The sequence below is a fragment of the Peromyscus eremicus genome, chromosome 11 (assembly GCF_949786415.1).
Source record: "Peromyscus eremicus chromosome 11, PerEre_H2_v1, whole genome shotgun sequence".
NCBI classification, from domain to species: Eukaryota; Metazoa; Chordata; class Mammalia; order Rodentia; family Cricetidae; genus Peromyscus; species Peromyscus eremicus.
This window is the reverse complement of record NC_081427.1, coordinates 62457443-62474875: the sequence shown is the minus strand read 5'-3', so window position 1 is coordinate 62474875 and position 17433 is coordinate 62457443. Positions and strand designations below refer to the sequence as shown.

Sequence of the window (17433 nt, the reverse complement as noted above, 5' to 3'; positions counted from 1 at the left end):
TACATAGGTAAGCACTCATATTACTTTCTTTATTCTTGAGTAAAATGTGATAAATTTGTTCCCTATTTCTCCCCTCCAAATCCTTCCACAACTCTTTAATATGTTCCCTTCCCAACTTCACGTCTTTTTTAAAAATAACCCACGAAGGCCAATTAGTGCTGCCAGTGTGCACATGAGTGTGGGCCATCACTGGAACATGAGATGTCCACCAGTCAGTACTTCAGAAAGATAATTTACTACAACAAAGAAAATGCGCAGTTAATAGTTTCTTTAAGAACACAAACTTTTATTAACTATCAGATTTCCAGATTGTTTACACACAACTTAAAGATATATTTTATATGTGTCACCTCATAAGTTAAACTTTTCAAACATGTTGTTTAGAGTGCAATTCAAAAAGAATCATTTGAAGATTTTTTTTTTTGCCCTATTCCCCAAATCTTCCAAGAATCATTAGAAAGTTACAATAATATGTGAAGGAATATGATAAACGTGCCCTTTGGAACAAAACTCAGATTTAATAGGCAACACGAATGGTAGAGAAAAGTGTCCCTCTGTCATCCAATCAGATTGTCATGCACTTGTGGAATCCACTGTGTGTGTGAAGCTGCAACATAGTAACCATTGCTGCCAAGTTGAAAGCCTCTTTTCATACGAAAGAACTGGATAAAGAAGGTGCTTTAATGAACACCAAAGTCGCGTTCTAGGATTTGTATCTAATCAAAGATATCTTCTGGGCTGCTGTTTCTCAGGGTTTCTAAAGACATGTTTTCAGCAGAAGTGTGCTCCTCTTTCAAGGTCTGAGGCAGTGAAGAGGCAAGCCTAGAATAAAGAAAACCAAGATAGTTATCTTTTAGGTTTTTTTAAAATTTCTAATTTTTATTTTATTTTTTAAATTGTACATAATATATTCTAATTAGTTTCCTCTCCCTCTACCCCTCCCAGTTTCTCCTCAACTCCTTTCTCATCCAGATATACTGCTTTTCTGTCTCTCATCAAAAAACAAACAGGCTTCTGAAGGATAATAATAAAATGTAATAAGATACAATGAAAACTAACATATTGGGTTAGAACAAAACAAACAAACACAAGGAAAAGAGCCCAAGGGAAGGCACAAGAAACAGAGACCCACTCATTTTCACACTCAGGAATCTCATAAAAACACTAAACTGGAAGCCATAATATATATACAAAGGACCTGTAGGATAAAAGGTGAGAAAAATAAAGTTAAATAAAACAAAACAAAAACAGATAAAATTAAGCAACAACAAAAATAACTTAAACTTCCCGTTTTCTCTTGGCCATCTACTGCAGTGCATGCAGCCTACCCTCAAGAATAGTTTGTATACCCACTGAGACTCTACGGTGAAAAATAAATTTTCATTTGCAAGCAGTTTTCAGTTAGACATGGTTTCTGGGTCAGGGATGAGTGTGCGTCCCCTTCTCTGTTCAGCTCTAGGACCCCAGCTGGTGCAGACCCATGCAGACCTGAGCACGCTGCCCCAGCCTCTGACTTCATCTGTGCTTCCATCAGTTTGATCTAGAGGGCCTTGTTTCCTTGGGGTCTTCCATCCCCCGTGGCTCTCATAGTCTCTCCATCTCCTCTTCTGTAGGGCTGAGCCCTGAGGGGAGGGATTTGATGGAGTCATCTTGTTAGGGTGGAACCTTCCCAGGTCTCTCACTCTTTGCATATTGTCTGGCCATGGGTCTCTGTATTTGTTTTACCCATTAATATCCACATTGTCCCTCAGTAACTGTTCTCTCTGATCACATGAGTTTCCTTTAATAGTCAGCTGATCAACTGATTACTTGTGTATAATTAATAATGACTCCATATCCATAGCAGATGGGGTAAAATGTACTGGTCCAACTTCATTTATTGGGTCTACATATAATTACATAGTAAACCAAATTCTATTTGGACTTCACTGGATTTGATGTCTATATATAAACACAGTTTATGAAACCCAGACAACAGCCGTGTTCACTTCATGACCACTGTGGTCCAGCAGACTGGCCTGGAGGATCACAGAGCTCAGCCCAAGGAAGCATTACTCAATATTAACTAGAGATGGCTTTTGGGGTAGATGTGATTAGATCACATCAATCCATTAAATAGATATCTCCATATTTCCAGCTTCAAAGCCATGGCTAGCTTACTATAGCTGAAAGAGTACAAGGTTGAAGTTGGAACCCGTGGGTGTGAACCAGTGGTGTGGCTTTAGGCAAGCCAATTCATCCAATAGGACTTCAGCTCTCTTTCCTTTAAAACTGAGGTGACATGTACCTAATAGTGATGGGAAGATTAAATTAGGTGATGCAAAGGAAAATGCTTGTATATTCCCACAAGACACACAGAAACTGTTAATTATCAGTGGTTAAATACTGAATAAAGTATTAAGATCTGGTAGTAGCAGAATAAAAAAGTAACGACCTAAAATCCAGAAATATCAGCTATGTATGATTACTTTAAAATCCTTGTACTTACATCTAGTTGCACAGATTATTAAAAATGAATTTACCATCCAGTCCTCCTTGGTCTCTTGACTATGCAGAATTAATCATGACTCGCTACCCTCAAACTGGGATGTGTCGTTTTTACCGCAAGTAAGCCAAGGGTAGATAACCTGATTGTGTCAAGGTGCTAGGTATTAATACAGTGTCAAAATGACAAGTACAACCCTTGGGAATTAATGGAAAATGCAGATGTAACTATCATAGCATGTAACCAAGTATCTAAAAATGTACTTCATAAGAGGAAAAAAAAAGGATACTATTACATAGCAGCTCATCATCACACACACACACGTATACACACACATATATGTTTTCACACAAGTACACACACATACAAATGCACACACACATTTTTTTTTTCTCTAGTCTGAGATGTCTTAGTTGCTTTTAGCTCTCTTGGGTAAAATAGAGGACTGAGTTATGTCAATTGTAAGTCAGACTTGGAAAGGCCTCTGCAATTTTGTTCACTGTCTAGACACTGTACCCCTAGAAAACAGAGGTCTACCAATTCTGTTTTGAAATATCAGCAGAGGATGAAAGGATTATCCTGAAGGAACAGACAGAAAGAAAGAGATTCCCAGTCCTACACTTACACCTGCTGTCTGTCTACAGCCTGGTGCTTAAGAGACAGATTCAAGCCTTGTAGGGGTCCTGAGCCCTGATAGGTGCTGCAAGAATGGCGACAGACAGGAGTGTACAATTCTCAGGCCTCACATCCACAGTGAGTCAACAGAGAAAGTTCAGAATTCTGTCCACACAAAGGAAAGGTAATTTTTCACAAGCGACAACTATTTCAGAGATGTTCTGTAAGTTACAGAAGACAGAAAAGCTAAAACAAAGTTTTCCTGTTTTACATCTTTACTATTTAGGATTCAGGTAGAGGTTCAATGGCAGGTTAACAAAAATAAATGTGTAATAATATCAAGGCTTCCAGGGGATGTCATACAACTAGATAAAATGTTGTTGCTAAGATACTCAACATCTGAAATAAGAAAATGTTTCTACCTGTGGCTCAGGAATTCACCACTAGGTAGACACTCAGAGACATATGTACATGCACACATACACATATATAATCATAGAGGTGCTTTTTAATAGTGAAAAACTAAAAACTAAACAAATGTCTCTCAACAGGAAAATGGCATATGTATTTCTGAATTTTCACATAATAGAATACTATATACAGCTACACACATGCACAAATCTCAATGAAATGTTGATCAAGGCACAAAAGAATGTACAGTACCACATGGCTCTACCTAAAAGTCAAAATCACAAAACTAAGCAATACTGATCTTTGAACAGTAGCATATGTGAGAATGTGTTGTGTGCACATACGTGTGTGTATACAGTATATATCTGTGTACCTGTGGGTGTTTGTTATATCTGCTCTTCCATGAGATGTCATTTCTGGGTCTTTTCAGTTCTTTTGTGACAATTTTCTCAGACTTTGTGGCTTTGGCTGTGGTGGGGAGGTTCATAGAGAAGAACAGGAGATTCAGTGGCAGCTTAGAGAGCTTGGTTTGGAAGTGAAGGGATCTGAAACATCAGCAGGTTATCTATCTCCTTGGAGGGAGGGTGTGGTAGGGAAGTGCTTACACAGGAACAGAGCTCAGGCATCTTCAGAGGGGGGCAGACATGGCTGTCAGTGCCTCCTCACTGGTCACTACAGCAAAGGGGAAGAGATACCCAGAGGAGGGCCATCAAAGAGAAAATGCATCGATATGGACAGTGGAGATTAACACTGAGAGGACAGACAGAGAAGTGCACAAAAGGAGACAGAGCCGTGACTCGAGACAGGACTAACAGCTTGAGCTGCTGCTGCTTGCCCCAGGTCTGGCTCTCACTGTAATGTTGACTGCTGAAGCTCACACTTTAGGTAAATCATTTCACTCATTATTAATTATCTGGTGCTGAGAAGAATAATCTGGAAAGAAACTGTTAAGCTTAAGATTTATCATGGAAGGACAGGCAGTGTTTTCTCAGGAAGGAAGAAGTATTGAACTTCCAGATCGCAGCCATCACACATTGAAGTGCTGAACCATCATCACCCAGGCACCTCAGCAGGACAGTTGGAGCAACTGTTCTGCTGATGCTAAGAACAGTCTACACAGTTAAACTTGGCTTTACTCTCTCTCTTCGTCCTGGGGCTTGAGTGGTGGCACACGAGCATCTGCCTGGAAGCACATGCACAGCACACACACAAACACAGAAAATGCAACTTGAAAAAGTCGATGTTGCCAAGAACTGCTGGGGCATGTCAGTATTCCTAGTACATGGGAAGTGGAGGCAGTAGGATTACACGTTTGACGTGAGCCTGGGCTAGCTTGTAGCTCACAAATCAAAAGTTGATCTCTAAAAGCTCCCCACTCCCCCCTTAAAAAAAGAAGCCTACTATTAAATGGTTTGACTTTGGATGCATCAGGTCAAGTCTTCATGAGAAAGACTAAGAAAAATCCCACAAAACCCAAAGGGGAAAAAAAAGAAACCCATAAGACAACAACAACAAAACTGAATCAAAAGATAAGGTCCTGCCCAGATGAAGCAAGCAGACCACTATCATACTGACTTTGAACAGAGTTCCTATCATGCATTTTACAGGAAACTTATGAACTCCCAAACTCAACGACATGACTACCATTCAAATAAAATATTAAACAATGAACTTAAAGATTAGATGTCACTAATGTCACTTGTTTGTTTTTAAATAAGAAATTAGTACTTAGAGATATATTGAGTGTTAGGACAGGAAGAGTAGCTGACCGATTTCTATCTGACCTTATAAAAACCAAGGCTTCTCCTAAACAAACTAATGGACTGAAGCCACCAGGACCCAGTAAAAGCAGAGGCTCACACTGTCTGGAATTCACAAGTCTAGACATCATTTCATTGGCCTGAGAAAGTGAAAGAAGAGGAACAGACTCTCCTGGCAACCCAAGTGGCAAGCAAGAGCAACTGCATTCATTAGTTTCAATTAAATTCACAGGTATCTTCTAATACACATGACCCCGCTATTCAAACATGAGCAAGAACACAGAAATGCCCTTTGGAATATGTTGCATGAATAACACAAGAAAAGAAGAAAACCAAAAAGTAGTCATATTTAACCCTATAATGCACTTAATGATTTATAAACATTGTAAAAGGATAATTCTAAAAATGTCCTGTAAAAGTATCTAGAATAGATTTGAAAAGAAGATTATGGATGAATGAGATGGCTCAGCATGTAAAAATTGTTGCCACAGAAGAATGATGACCTGAGTTTGATCCCTAGAACCCATCATAAAGGTAGATGGAGAAGACCGACTCCACAAAGTTATCCTCCAAGTTCTGCATATAATTCAGTTTTAAAACCAACCATTGGGGCGTGGATTTGCCTAGGCTCAGTGTGCCGGGCTCTGCTGACTCCCCATGGGAGACTTTGATTTAGGGGATGTGGGAATGTGGGGTGGCCTGGGAGGGAGGGCTGGGGGGTGGGAGGAGGGAGGAGGTGGGATCTGTGGGTGGTATGTAGAGTGAGTAGAAAATTTCTTAATAAAGAAAAATGAAAAAAAAAATGAAACCAACCATTAGATAAACAGATCCACAATCCGTAAGAAGGGAAGCACTCAGATAGAAATTTCATAACAATAAATTGAACACTTGCTAAACATATTTGGATAAATAAATTATTGTGGCAACAAGCCACATAATCGGTAGACTAGTTCACACAAGCTTTAAAAACCAGTTTTGAGTATCTTCAGCTCCACTCTGTATTTACTGGGTTGAATTGGCACAGGTGATGTTTGCTATTGCTGCTCAGTACACTCCTCATGGAACCTTCTTGGGAGGGCTCTGCTTTATTTTACCTGGCACCATATTTGGCACACAAATGTTCCAGTGATTGCAAGAATTAACAATGACAAATGACTAAACGAATGAGGTAGACAGTATGGAGGAGAAGACTCAATAAAGTCACATGATCCACCCAGCACGCAACAGTGAACGAGGTAGTAAGCAGTCAGGAAGCAAAGTCAGGGTGTTAGCCAAGGCTTTCCTCACTCCAAAGTCAACAGGACCTGTGCCACACTTATTAATGGAGACTATGAATTTGTGTGTTTCCTCCAGGGGATGCTTCTGTTCTCAGGAGGGTGGCATGGATGTGGAAATGGCATGTCTTAAAGTTGTCCTGTGAGGTGTTCTCGGGAAGGGAAGGAGACCTTTGGTGTAAATGTTAGGAGACTACTTTCCTTCACTAACTCCTCTATTGTTTCATGGGAACAGTCCAAACAGAAAGCATAGAAATCCTCCCATAACAACATTTTTAAGTAAAGTGAGTGCCAAGTACAGAATAGTATATGCAGAAAACTAGATCATATATATGTATTTACAGAAACATGTGTACATAAGTGCACGAACATATGTGCTTGTGTGTCTAGAACAGGTCTTGAAAGTGCTATGGACAGAGACGGTATATGTTTGACTGGAAAACTGCGATAACTTATACTAGATAGTCTCCTTAACTGCCAGTATGTGTATACACACACACACACACACACACACACACACACACACACACACACACTGTATTTTAAAAAGTGTTTTAATAAAAAAAGGATTCACTTTCTATCCTAACTTATATTACTAACAGAACTATCTTATAACGTCTTTCAAATTTATACACTTACTCTTTAGTGAGTTTCTTTTCTAAAATTCTTTTTTTTTCATTTTTCTTGAATCAGGTACATTTTGGACTTACCAAAATAGGATAGATAATGGAATTATTTTCTCTGAATTTGTAAAATGCAAATGGACTAGACATTGTTTAGGTATTTATTGCTTATATACACAGTATACAGTTATTGTATATAGTTTTTCTTATATTAATTATAACTTTTTTCCTTTTTTCTTTTTATTAAAATGGAAAAGGGAAAAAAAGAACAAAAAGGAAGCTTGTTTACCAGTGTTTCCAAATGACTCTGGCATTGGATGCTCTTTTCTCACAATCTCTCAACCATCAACATTCCAGGAAACCAGTGTTCTCTGAACAGTCAACATTCACTTGCCCCCTGAGGATACAATCTATTGACTTGGACTCCAGAATTTAGTAGTCTAATGAAAGGAAATGGAAATATAGAAAATGAACTCCAGGTTTAGGCAAGTCTAGTGCTGGAGCAGTGGAGAACGGTCTTCTGAGCCATAGAGGGGAGTGATTTCTCAAGAACGTAGGACCAAGGATGGCTTCCCACAGTATAGAAGGAGCTGCTGTAATTCCTATGACTGGTGCTACAGTTCACATAATGTGGCACCTTAGAGCACTCTATCATCCTGTAGTCAGAAGCTTGGCTTAAAAATTCAGGCGTTGGCTGGATGGTGCTCTCCTTTGGAGGCGCTGGTGGAGAAGAAACTGCTTCCTACACTTTCCATATTCTCGAACTCTCCCACTTCCAATGTGGGTAGCTGTAACAGTCTCACATCACCATCACGTTTATGCTGCTGACTTTTTCATTTTCTCTCACTTTCCCCTCCTGACTCTACCACATAGTGATGACACTGGACCCACCTGGATAACCTAATATTACATTTGTGCTCTTAGAAAGCCAGCTTATTAGCAACCTCAGTTCATTTGCAAACTCAATTTTTGCTTCCACGTAGTCAAATACATTCTCAGAGTCCAGGGATTACAAATGCGGTCATTTTTGGAGTATTATTCTGCCATCATTCCATCATGCATTTTGTTAGGGCTCAATTGTTGCTCCAACTGACCAAGTTAAATACTTTTCAGGAAAACTGATTAGAGCAGGAGGCATAAGAACATGCCATGTAAAGCCCAGAGCTAAAGAAGCCCTTGGACTGGTTGGCAGATGACTTGGAAAGGCATCTGACAGATTCATGTAAGATGACCCAAAACATACAAAATACATGTTGGGTCTTCTCTGGAGATTAATGGAACCAGAAATACTGATACAGGCTAGCCAGAAGTGTTTTTTTTTTTTTTAAACTTTAAATTATGAGCTCACACAATGACTTTTCTAAGTAGTTCTGGAGTTTATACATTTATATGCTTAAAGTTCACATTAGTACTTTCAGCTCATTTTATTGGCATTTTTGAAAGAGGCAAATTGTGTTAAATGAATGGTCTTTCAATCTTCGTGGCTGTGGTCTCAACAGGAAAGGCTGGAAAATTCTTAGGCACACACATCCTCAGAAACCAATCAACTGAAGAACCTAGATTACTGAATTTTCTTTTTATATGACTCATTAAGTTATTGTTCACTATTACTGTTAAACTTTTTGGAGTGTCAGTAAACATAAATGTCTTCTAGTTGGCTACTGAAAAACAAGTCAAGGATGAAATAAAATCTGCTACATATATCTGGTTCTTCTCAAGGGGGGATTACCAGCTCAGTCTCTCAATAATCAATCAAGAAAGAGAATCAACCAGCAAAAATTAAAATATTCAAGCAAGAAAATATAACACTTGCTTGGAATTAGGAAATTCACAAGCATATTTACTCCACCAAAACCGAAGAAGTTATAACCACCCATGGGAACTATTCATCTGGGTTCTTTAGTCTGATCATAATTACCTTCAAATATATATATAACTTCAAATTCTTCCCCAACTATTATTCTACAGAAAAAAATCTTAATTCCTTTAAGTTACCATCTGAATTACACTTTTTGTTTTTTCATAAAAGAGGTTTGTTTGTCACTACAAAAGAAAAAGGATGTTTAGGTTTAACATTTCCCATTATACCCCTGAACACTTCTCTATGGCTGGACAATTTGTAACTAACGACAAGAAACACCTTAAAGAACCACTGTAATAGCCAGAATCTCTCTACAGCTGGAAGCACAAATTCATTCTGTAAGTGGTTTTTTATATGTAGACAACTTTCAACTCAAGAAATGCTTTTTAAGGTTTGTTTTAAACTCAAGATATATTTTTCAAAAATGATATAAATAACACATACAAAGACTTCTTGGCCTATGATATAGACAAGTTATTAGAAAGTAGTAATCACAAGAACTGAATAATCAACTCAAACCATCAGAACATGTTCTTCATACATTCCATACTTCAGCACTTTTAAGTCTCAGGCATCATGCTATCCCTTGATACAAAAGTCTATCTAGAACAAGAAAATTCGAATGCAACTCTGTACTTCTAAAAGTTCTTATTCCTAGAATGCTACAGAAGAAGTACAGCTCATGAAAATACTATAGATAATTTTTTTTAAAAATCTCATTTCCAAAATTTGTTAAAAGAAATCATTACATGTTCCATTATGATGCACTCTCCCGGCAGTTTTTTTTTTATATTTTTATTTTATAATTAATTTAATTTTACGTATCAGCCACCGATTCCCATCATTCCTCCTCCCACCCTCCAGCCTCCCCCTCAATCCACCCCCCATTCCCACCTCCTCCAAGGCAAGGTCTCCCCTGGGGATTCAGCTCAGCCTGGTAGATTCAGTTGAGGCAGGTCCAGTCCCCTCCTCCCTACACCAAGGCTGAGCAAAGTATTCCAGCATAGTCCCTAGGTTCCAAAAAGCAGCTCATGTACTAAGGTCAGGTCCAGGTCCCACAGCCTGGGGGCCTCCTAGAGAGTTCAAGCTAATCAACTGTCTCACTTATCCAGAGGTCCTGATCCAGTTCTATGGGGACTCCTCAGCAATTGGTTCACAGTTCATGTGTTTCCAGTAGTTTGACTATTTGCCCCTGTGCTTTTTCCAATCATGGTCTCAATATCTCTTGCTCATATAATTCCTCCTCTCTCTCGCTGATTGGATTTCTGGAGCTCCACATGGGGCTTGGCTGTGGATCTCTGCATCTGCTTCCATTAGTCACTGGATGAGAGTTCTATCATGACAGCTAGGGTGTTCAGAGATAATTTTTTACAGCCTGGAAATTTAATTAGTTTTTAACACAGTTCTATTTTGATATGATCACCATAGAACGATGTGAGTTGCACAAAGCTGTAAAGAAGCTGATACTACCACCTGGAAAAAAGGAATAAATCCTGGGGAGTGGAGATAGTACTTAGTCAAATGCCACACGTTACTAAAATAGAGGCTGAGTAAAACAATCTTTCAGTTTCTCCTTGAAAACTATTGTTCTTTCCCCACCATGTCTCCTAATTCATAGTCACAACCATGTTCTGTAGATCCTATAAACATCACTCCAGAGTGAAAGTTTTATTCATTTTTAAAATTTTACTTTTGGGACAGGGTCTGATTAGACTTATGCTGCCTTGACCTCACTATGTACTGCAGGATGACTTTGAGCTTCTGGCCCCCCTACCTCCACCTCTTTACAGACGTGTACCACCATACTTGGTTTTGTGGTGTTGGAGATCAAATCCAGGACTTTGGGTATTCTACTACATAGCCTACAGATCCAGATCCCCAGGTAACTTTTACTTATTTTTTCCTGGAAAACATAAAGTAGGCCATCTTACCAGTCATAGATGGCATGGTTTTTTTTTTTTTAAATCTATTTACACTTGTACAGGGGCAATTTTTCTTTTTTACACATGAAATAAATGGTTATTATTAACTTTGAAATAAGACAAGTTTTCTTCCATAGCTTAGTATCTACAACAGGCTTCTGAGCTTAATAGAGAGATGAATAGATGAGCTAAAAAATAAATGTAATTTATTCTTTGTATTTATCATAGAGATATTTAAGCTAAAAAATGTACGATAATAGCTTGACATCACTCAGAGAACATGTGTAACTGAAATAACACTCACAACAGAAATAATTTTCAACCTTTGTCTGTGTAAATGAGAAGATTTAGATGCCTATGTACAGCAGGAAGCTTCCTCCCACAAATTTCTTTTTGGTTGGCTGGTTTGGTTGTATTGTTTTATGCAGTACTTAAAATATTATGAAAACTCAATGTAAAGTATTTAGTAATCTTATACCAAGCTCCTTACATAACCAATAACCTCATGTTCTTACAGTCTCTATTATCCAGATGAAAATAAAACCATAGACACAATAGTGATTCACCAAGGCCTCACAACTTGAAAAGTGGCCAAGGTAGTAGTTGACTCCAGGCCCTTCTACTCCCTCATGATCTTAATTATTGCTTTTTTCTGTTTTCCTCTTTGCTTCAATGTTCCTTCCTGTTATTATAGGTACAAATTCAACCTAGGAAATGTCAGCTAAAAATGTTACATCCTTCATGTACCTTAGTATATGTACAATGTACAATGTACACTATAGAACTATTTTCACATATTGTAAACTCATTTTTACTGAAAACAACATGGCTATGTGTTATCTTGCTAACTATAATGTATGAAATTCAAACCAGGACCATTTATATTGCTAATGCCCCTTTAATGCAAAAGGTGCTTACAGCCAGATTATAAATGCTATTTTTAAAAGTCATTAACATCTCCATCTTGACTGACAAATACTTAGCAAACATTCAAAGGAGAATTATGCATTACTGGATGTTGTCTGCATAATATAAAACTGACATGGTCACTGCCTTCTTTGAGCTTACAATCCAAAACAGATGTCATGCTACGAATGAATACCAAAAGATCAAGGTGCTTTCACTGTGTCTGCTCAGCGATAGAAAAACATTTCATGAAATGTTTACACTAAATTTCAGGAACAGTGCAAATTTTGTGTTGTGTGCGAATGCATGTATAAGAATAAATTTTACATTCAACGATCGCTAAGGTACAAACTTTATGAATGCAACATTTTGTCTCTCTAAGAAATCAAGAGTTCACATCTGTGCATCCAGGACTTTATGAGAATACAGTTGTCAATCACCACAGAACAACCACTGTACACATGTGTACCAGATGCGTCCATGTAAAACAATCCAGCATGTTTTACAGATGAATCACTGAAAACCTAATTACACATCAGTCCTACTTTATTAGCAACAGGTCGACTTATGACAAAGCCATATGGTAAAATCCACCAAGAAGTCATAGAAAATTTAAAAGTTGCTACTTAGAGATGTTCAAACAGCAACACCGCTTGTGCTGTTTTGCTTTGTTCTATTTGTGACAAGGTAAGTGATGATTGTGTTTTCAATAAAATATCTTTGAGGTAGGCACGTGTTGCCATCTCATTGTTATACCGATAAAGTATATTACCTTATTTTGAACACAATGAAAACAGTTAGTACTCACAAAACTCTCACCTACATAACTAATGACATAAGGCAAAAATTCTTTTTAATATCTCAGATTATCAGCGTGGTACTGACTATTACAGGTATTTTACTTCTGTATATAGCTGAAATGTTAACTATATATATAACATAATTTATCGGTAATAAATAAATAAATAAATAAATAAATATACATATGTTTACTTACTGAAAATAAACAAACACATGTAAACCTTGCCAGGAAACACTCACCCTTTATAGCATCAGCCCTTAGAGCATTAAGAACCACTAGTCTGTGTTTAATAAACCTCTTTGCCTATTTACATAGCAATTTGCTTCCTTCATGTGTTAGAGCGCCATGTGATAAATAAAATTATCTATTTAGTGGAAAAGTCTTTTAAGAATTCAATTTTGTGTTTCAAAGAGAATATTTAAAACAAAAGCAGCACATCAAAATACACTGTGAATGCAATTCTTATCTAATAAATAGTTTTTATTATAGAAAGTTTTACTGTGTTAGAGTTAAAACCTTTCCTTTCCATTTAGACAAAAAGGGGGAAATGCTGTGGAATATTTCTTTAGTCTGTGTAAAGATGTGTCACTGTGACTGGTTTAATAAAGAGCTGAATGGTCAATAGCGGGCAGGAGAGAACAGGCAGACTTCCAGGCAGAGAGAACTCTGGAAAGAAGAAAGATGGAGTCACCAGCCAGATGTGGAGGGTGCAGGATGGGTAGTACAGAGATGAGGAATGACCCACATGGAAGCACGTAGATTAAAAAATATGGATTAATTTATTAGAACTAGTTAGGAACAAGCCTAATCTAAGAGTCCCCACGTCATTATTTCTGGGCTGGCGGTACTGATGAGAAAACACTACTACACTTCACATAGCACAGATTGTTGTTGAAGGGTTAAAACAAAGGCCAGAAAGTTGGTGGGACATCGTTGTATGTTGAAAGGGTCTGGGAAGGGTTGGATGGTGGCATATGATTAAAACACATTGAACAAAATTCTCAACAAGTCAAGGGACAGAGAGAGAGAGAACTAATGAGAGCAGAGTAGATGTGATAGTGGACATTCTCAATGTACAGTATATAACTGTATGAAAATGTCCTTATGAAACACAATACCACTTACAAGGGATATAACCATGAAACTTTTAAACATAAAAGATTCATTTTATTAAATTAAAAACAAACTAAAAATGAAATTAAATTGATTTTAATTAAAAAAGAGAAAACACTAGTCACTCTTCAATCATTTCTAATATCTAAAATTATTTTGTGCAATATTTGACACAGGACACATATAACATGCAATGGAATAATAAATCAAACTGCTAAAATGTTTTCATTTAAATTGAGAATCCAGGTGACCACTGGAGCTACATCCATATGTCTTCTTGCATACTCAGAGAGCACAGAGGTGCAAGCTTATCCATGCTTTTTTTGTGTTAAACACTCCTGTACTTTAAAAATGGAAAGTTCCTTATGTCTAAATCTATTCCTAAAACTTTTGTGTAAAGGCTGTTTTCCTTTTTACCATCATAAAAACAGAATTACATTATGGCTAATGTTCTGTGACTTGTTATTTCATTCAGCATTAGTAAATAAAAAGGGTTCATCTCACTTAGCTAAAATGTTTCCTAATATTCTAGCATGGATTTATATAATTTACTTTTATTACATTTGTTACAACAATACTGCTATGAGAATTTTAGGTATACCTTGAAACATATATATCAGGATTCCTCTTTTTATGGTATGAATCTTTGGGACATAGTACATGCTAATATTTAATTTTTTGTTATTTTTACAAAATTATGTCAAATTGTTATAATTAGTTAATTTCTACCATCATTATTGCTGCATAAATGTTCTAGTTGTCGCTAGATAGTGGTGGCACATGCCTTTAATCCCAGCACTTGGGCCAGGTGGATCTCTGCGAGTTCGAAGCCAGCATGGTCTACAGAGTGAGTTCCAGGACAGGCACCAAAACTACAGAGAAACCCTGTTTCGAAAAACCAAAGGGGGAAAAAAAAAAGGTTCCAGTTGTCCAATCCTTTACTAACATTTGACAGTAAGATAACTTGTGAAAATGTTTTTTTGTTTTTTTTTAAATTTTTATTGATTTTTTTGTGGATTTCACATTATGAACTCTGATCCCACCCATCACCCTTCCCACCTCCTGCATCTGCCCTCTGCCCTTGCAACCTCCCCCTCAAAACAAAACATAATTGGAAAGGAAAACCAAAAGCCAAACAAAACAAAGCCAAATTAACAAAAACAAAAAAACCAAGCCAAAACAACAAACAAAACAAAGAGCAACACAAAAGGGGGAAGAATCCCATCATGGAAACTGTCCTGTGGCCCGCTGAGTCTCACAGTGGACCCTTTAGTCCACTCATCTTCACTTGCAAGTGTTCATTGCTACTAGTCATTGGTCCAGCTCGAGGCCTTTGGCTTCTGCTGCACTCTTGATAATGGGCTCTCACTGGGGCTTCTCTTGGATTTTCTGTGGTTGTCATGGGTCATGGGGACCCTGCAGCTTTGGATCTGTAGGTTTGTCCCTTTCACATACTCCACCAGTGAGCTCTCCTACACTGCCTAGGCCAGCCCACCTAATGCAGCCTGCAGCAAGGAGCTGAGCCAGTTCTCCTGCTCTCTGGCCTTCAGGTCCAGCTCACCCACACTCACTACATCAGGGCCAGCTCTACTGTCTTGTGCAGGGTAGGTGCAGTGCCCTCTTATCTCTAGATTGGTAGGGTCCTAATCAGGTGAGGTGCACACCTATAGTGAGGAGTGGGGCCATCTTTCCTGATTGTGTACGTGTGTTGCGGGGGTGGGGTGGGGGGGCACCAGCTCTCATGCTGCAGTATTCAGTGAAGGGCAGGACCAGCAATCCCAGGGCCAGTGAGGGGCGGGGCCAGCCCAGCCCAGCCCTCAGATTTCAATAGGCTTGGTTCCTATGATCCCGGTGGCAACACAGGTCATGGGCATCAACACAGACCCCAGCTGCAGCAGGACCATAGACCTATACATGGTCCTCGGAAGCAGCCTAGGCCAGGGCATCACCCTGGCCCTGGTGACAGCACAGGCCGCCCAGAGCAGTATGGCCCTGGCAGCAGCATGGTCCAAGGACACTAACATGGTCTCTGGTGACTGACCAGACTCCAGCATCATAAGGCCTTCAGCAGTAACAGGCCACGGACATCAACTAGGCCCCTGGATACCCACATGACCACAGCTTGTGGCCTAGACCCCAGGCATCCATGTTTCCTTTGGTGGCAACATGGCCATGGACATTAATATAGACCCTAGTTTTAGCAGGAAGATGGACCCAGGCATGGGGCTAGGCTACAGCCCAGGCTCAGATGTAACCATGGGCTAGGTGGTAGCTCAAGCCATCTAGTATGGCATGGCCCCTGTGGCGCTTGGACACCAACATTGCCCCAGGTGGTAGCCCAGACCCCTGGCATCGGAATGGCCTCCAATGGTATAAGGAGCTATGGACATCAATTCAGACCCATGCTGCTGTAGGGCCATGGACCCAGACATGGCCCTGAGCAGCAGCCCTGGCCTGAATGATGGCATGGCCTCAGGTGACAGTGCTGGCCACTCCACTTAGCATGGCCCTAGCAGTGGAACAGCCCTCAGACACCAACATGGTGATAGCTTGTGGCCTAGATCATAGGCAACCATTTGGCCTTTGGTGGCACTATGGGCCACTGGACATCAACACAGATCCTGGCTGTGGTAGGATCACGGACCCCGACGTGGTCCTTGGCAGCAGCTGGGGCCTGGGTGTCACCATGGCCCCAGGTGGCAGTTTAGGCCACTCAGATTGGCATGGCTCCTGGGGCAGTATGGCCCTTGGATACGAACCTGGCTCCAGGTAGTGGCCCAGACCACAGGCCTCTGCATGGCCCTAGTGGCAACAGGATCCACAGACATCAACTCATGTCCCCTCAGATGCTTCACAGCCTTGGACCAAGAGTGGCCCTTGGCAATAGCCCAGACCCAGACATCCTGGACTCTGGGGTAAGCAGGTCATTTACATTAGTCTGTTCCTCACCACCCTCACCTCTTCAGCTCCACCGCTCTCCCTCTCCCACCTTCCCATCCTCTACCACTATGGTGTCTGACTGCTGGGTGCCAAAGGCACTGGGTGGTACCTGCTTGAGTCCTGCCCATACCAGCCCATGGCAGGGCATGGAGCTGTTGCTGTTGCTGTGTTGCTGCCCAGAGCTGGTGTGTTAAAAAGAGACAAAAAGAAAAAAAAAAAAGAGTAATAAAAAAACCAACACCATAGCACTAGGAAGTAATTCTGATAGCATTGCCATCACAGTGCTGACATGTAGAAGACACTGGTATCTCAAGTCCATAAAATGATAAATAAAGGAGACAGCATTCAGTCTTAAAAGTGTAATACTAGAGTCAAATGTCAGGCTGCAACTTCTAGCATTAGTTCATTTAACTAATTTAAAACATTTACAACAGTACCTGGCACAGAGCAAGAACTCTGTAATAATAATGACTTTATTAGTAAAATTCACAGTATTAATGCATAAATGAATACAGCATGTTCACATGGAGTTCTTGTTAACAATGAAATGCTGATACAATTCCCTCTGGAATGACTCCAAAGGGACTGCACCACACAAAAGAAGTCACACCGAGGAGGACTACGAATTTATGCTTCTATGTAGCATTCTGGAGAAGGCAGAAGTACTGTCATGAAGTCAGGCCAGTGGTTGCCAGGGCTGTGGATCAGGCAGGACTGACTG

General features: G+C 39.6%; 1 protein-coding gene across 1 annotated transcript in view; it reads right to left on the bottom strand.

Moving 5' to 3' along the window:
* Positions 1-262: 262 nt before the first annotated feature.
* The window catches only part of Xrcc4 (X-ray repair cross complementing 4), a 296572-nt gene continuing 279401 nt past the window's right edge, over positions 263-17433 (bottom strand). The window contains exon 8 of the mRNA XM_059276447.1: positions 263-822. Coding sequence (XP_059132430.1) covers positions 717-822 — 106 coding nt within the window. The 3' untranslated portion in view covers positions 263-716. The remainder of the gene's footprint in view (positions 823-17433) is intronic.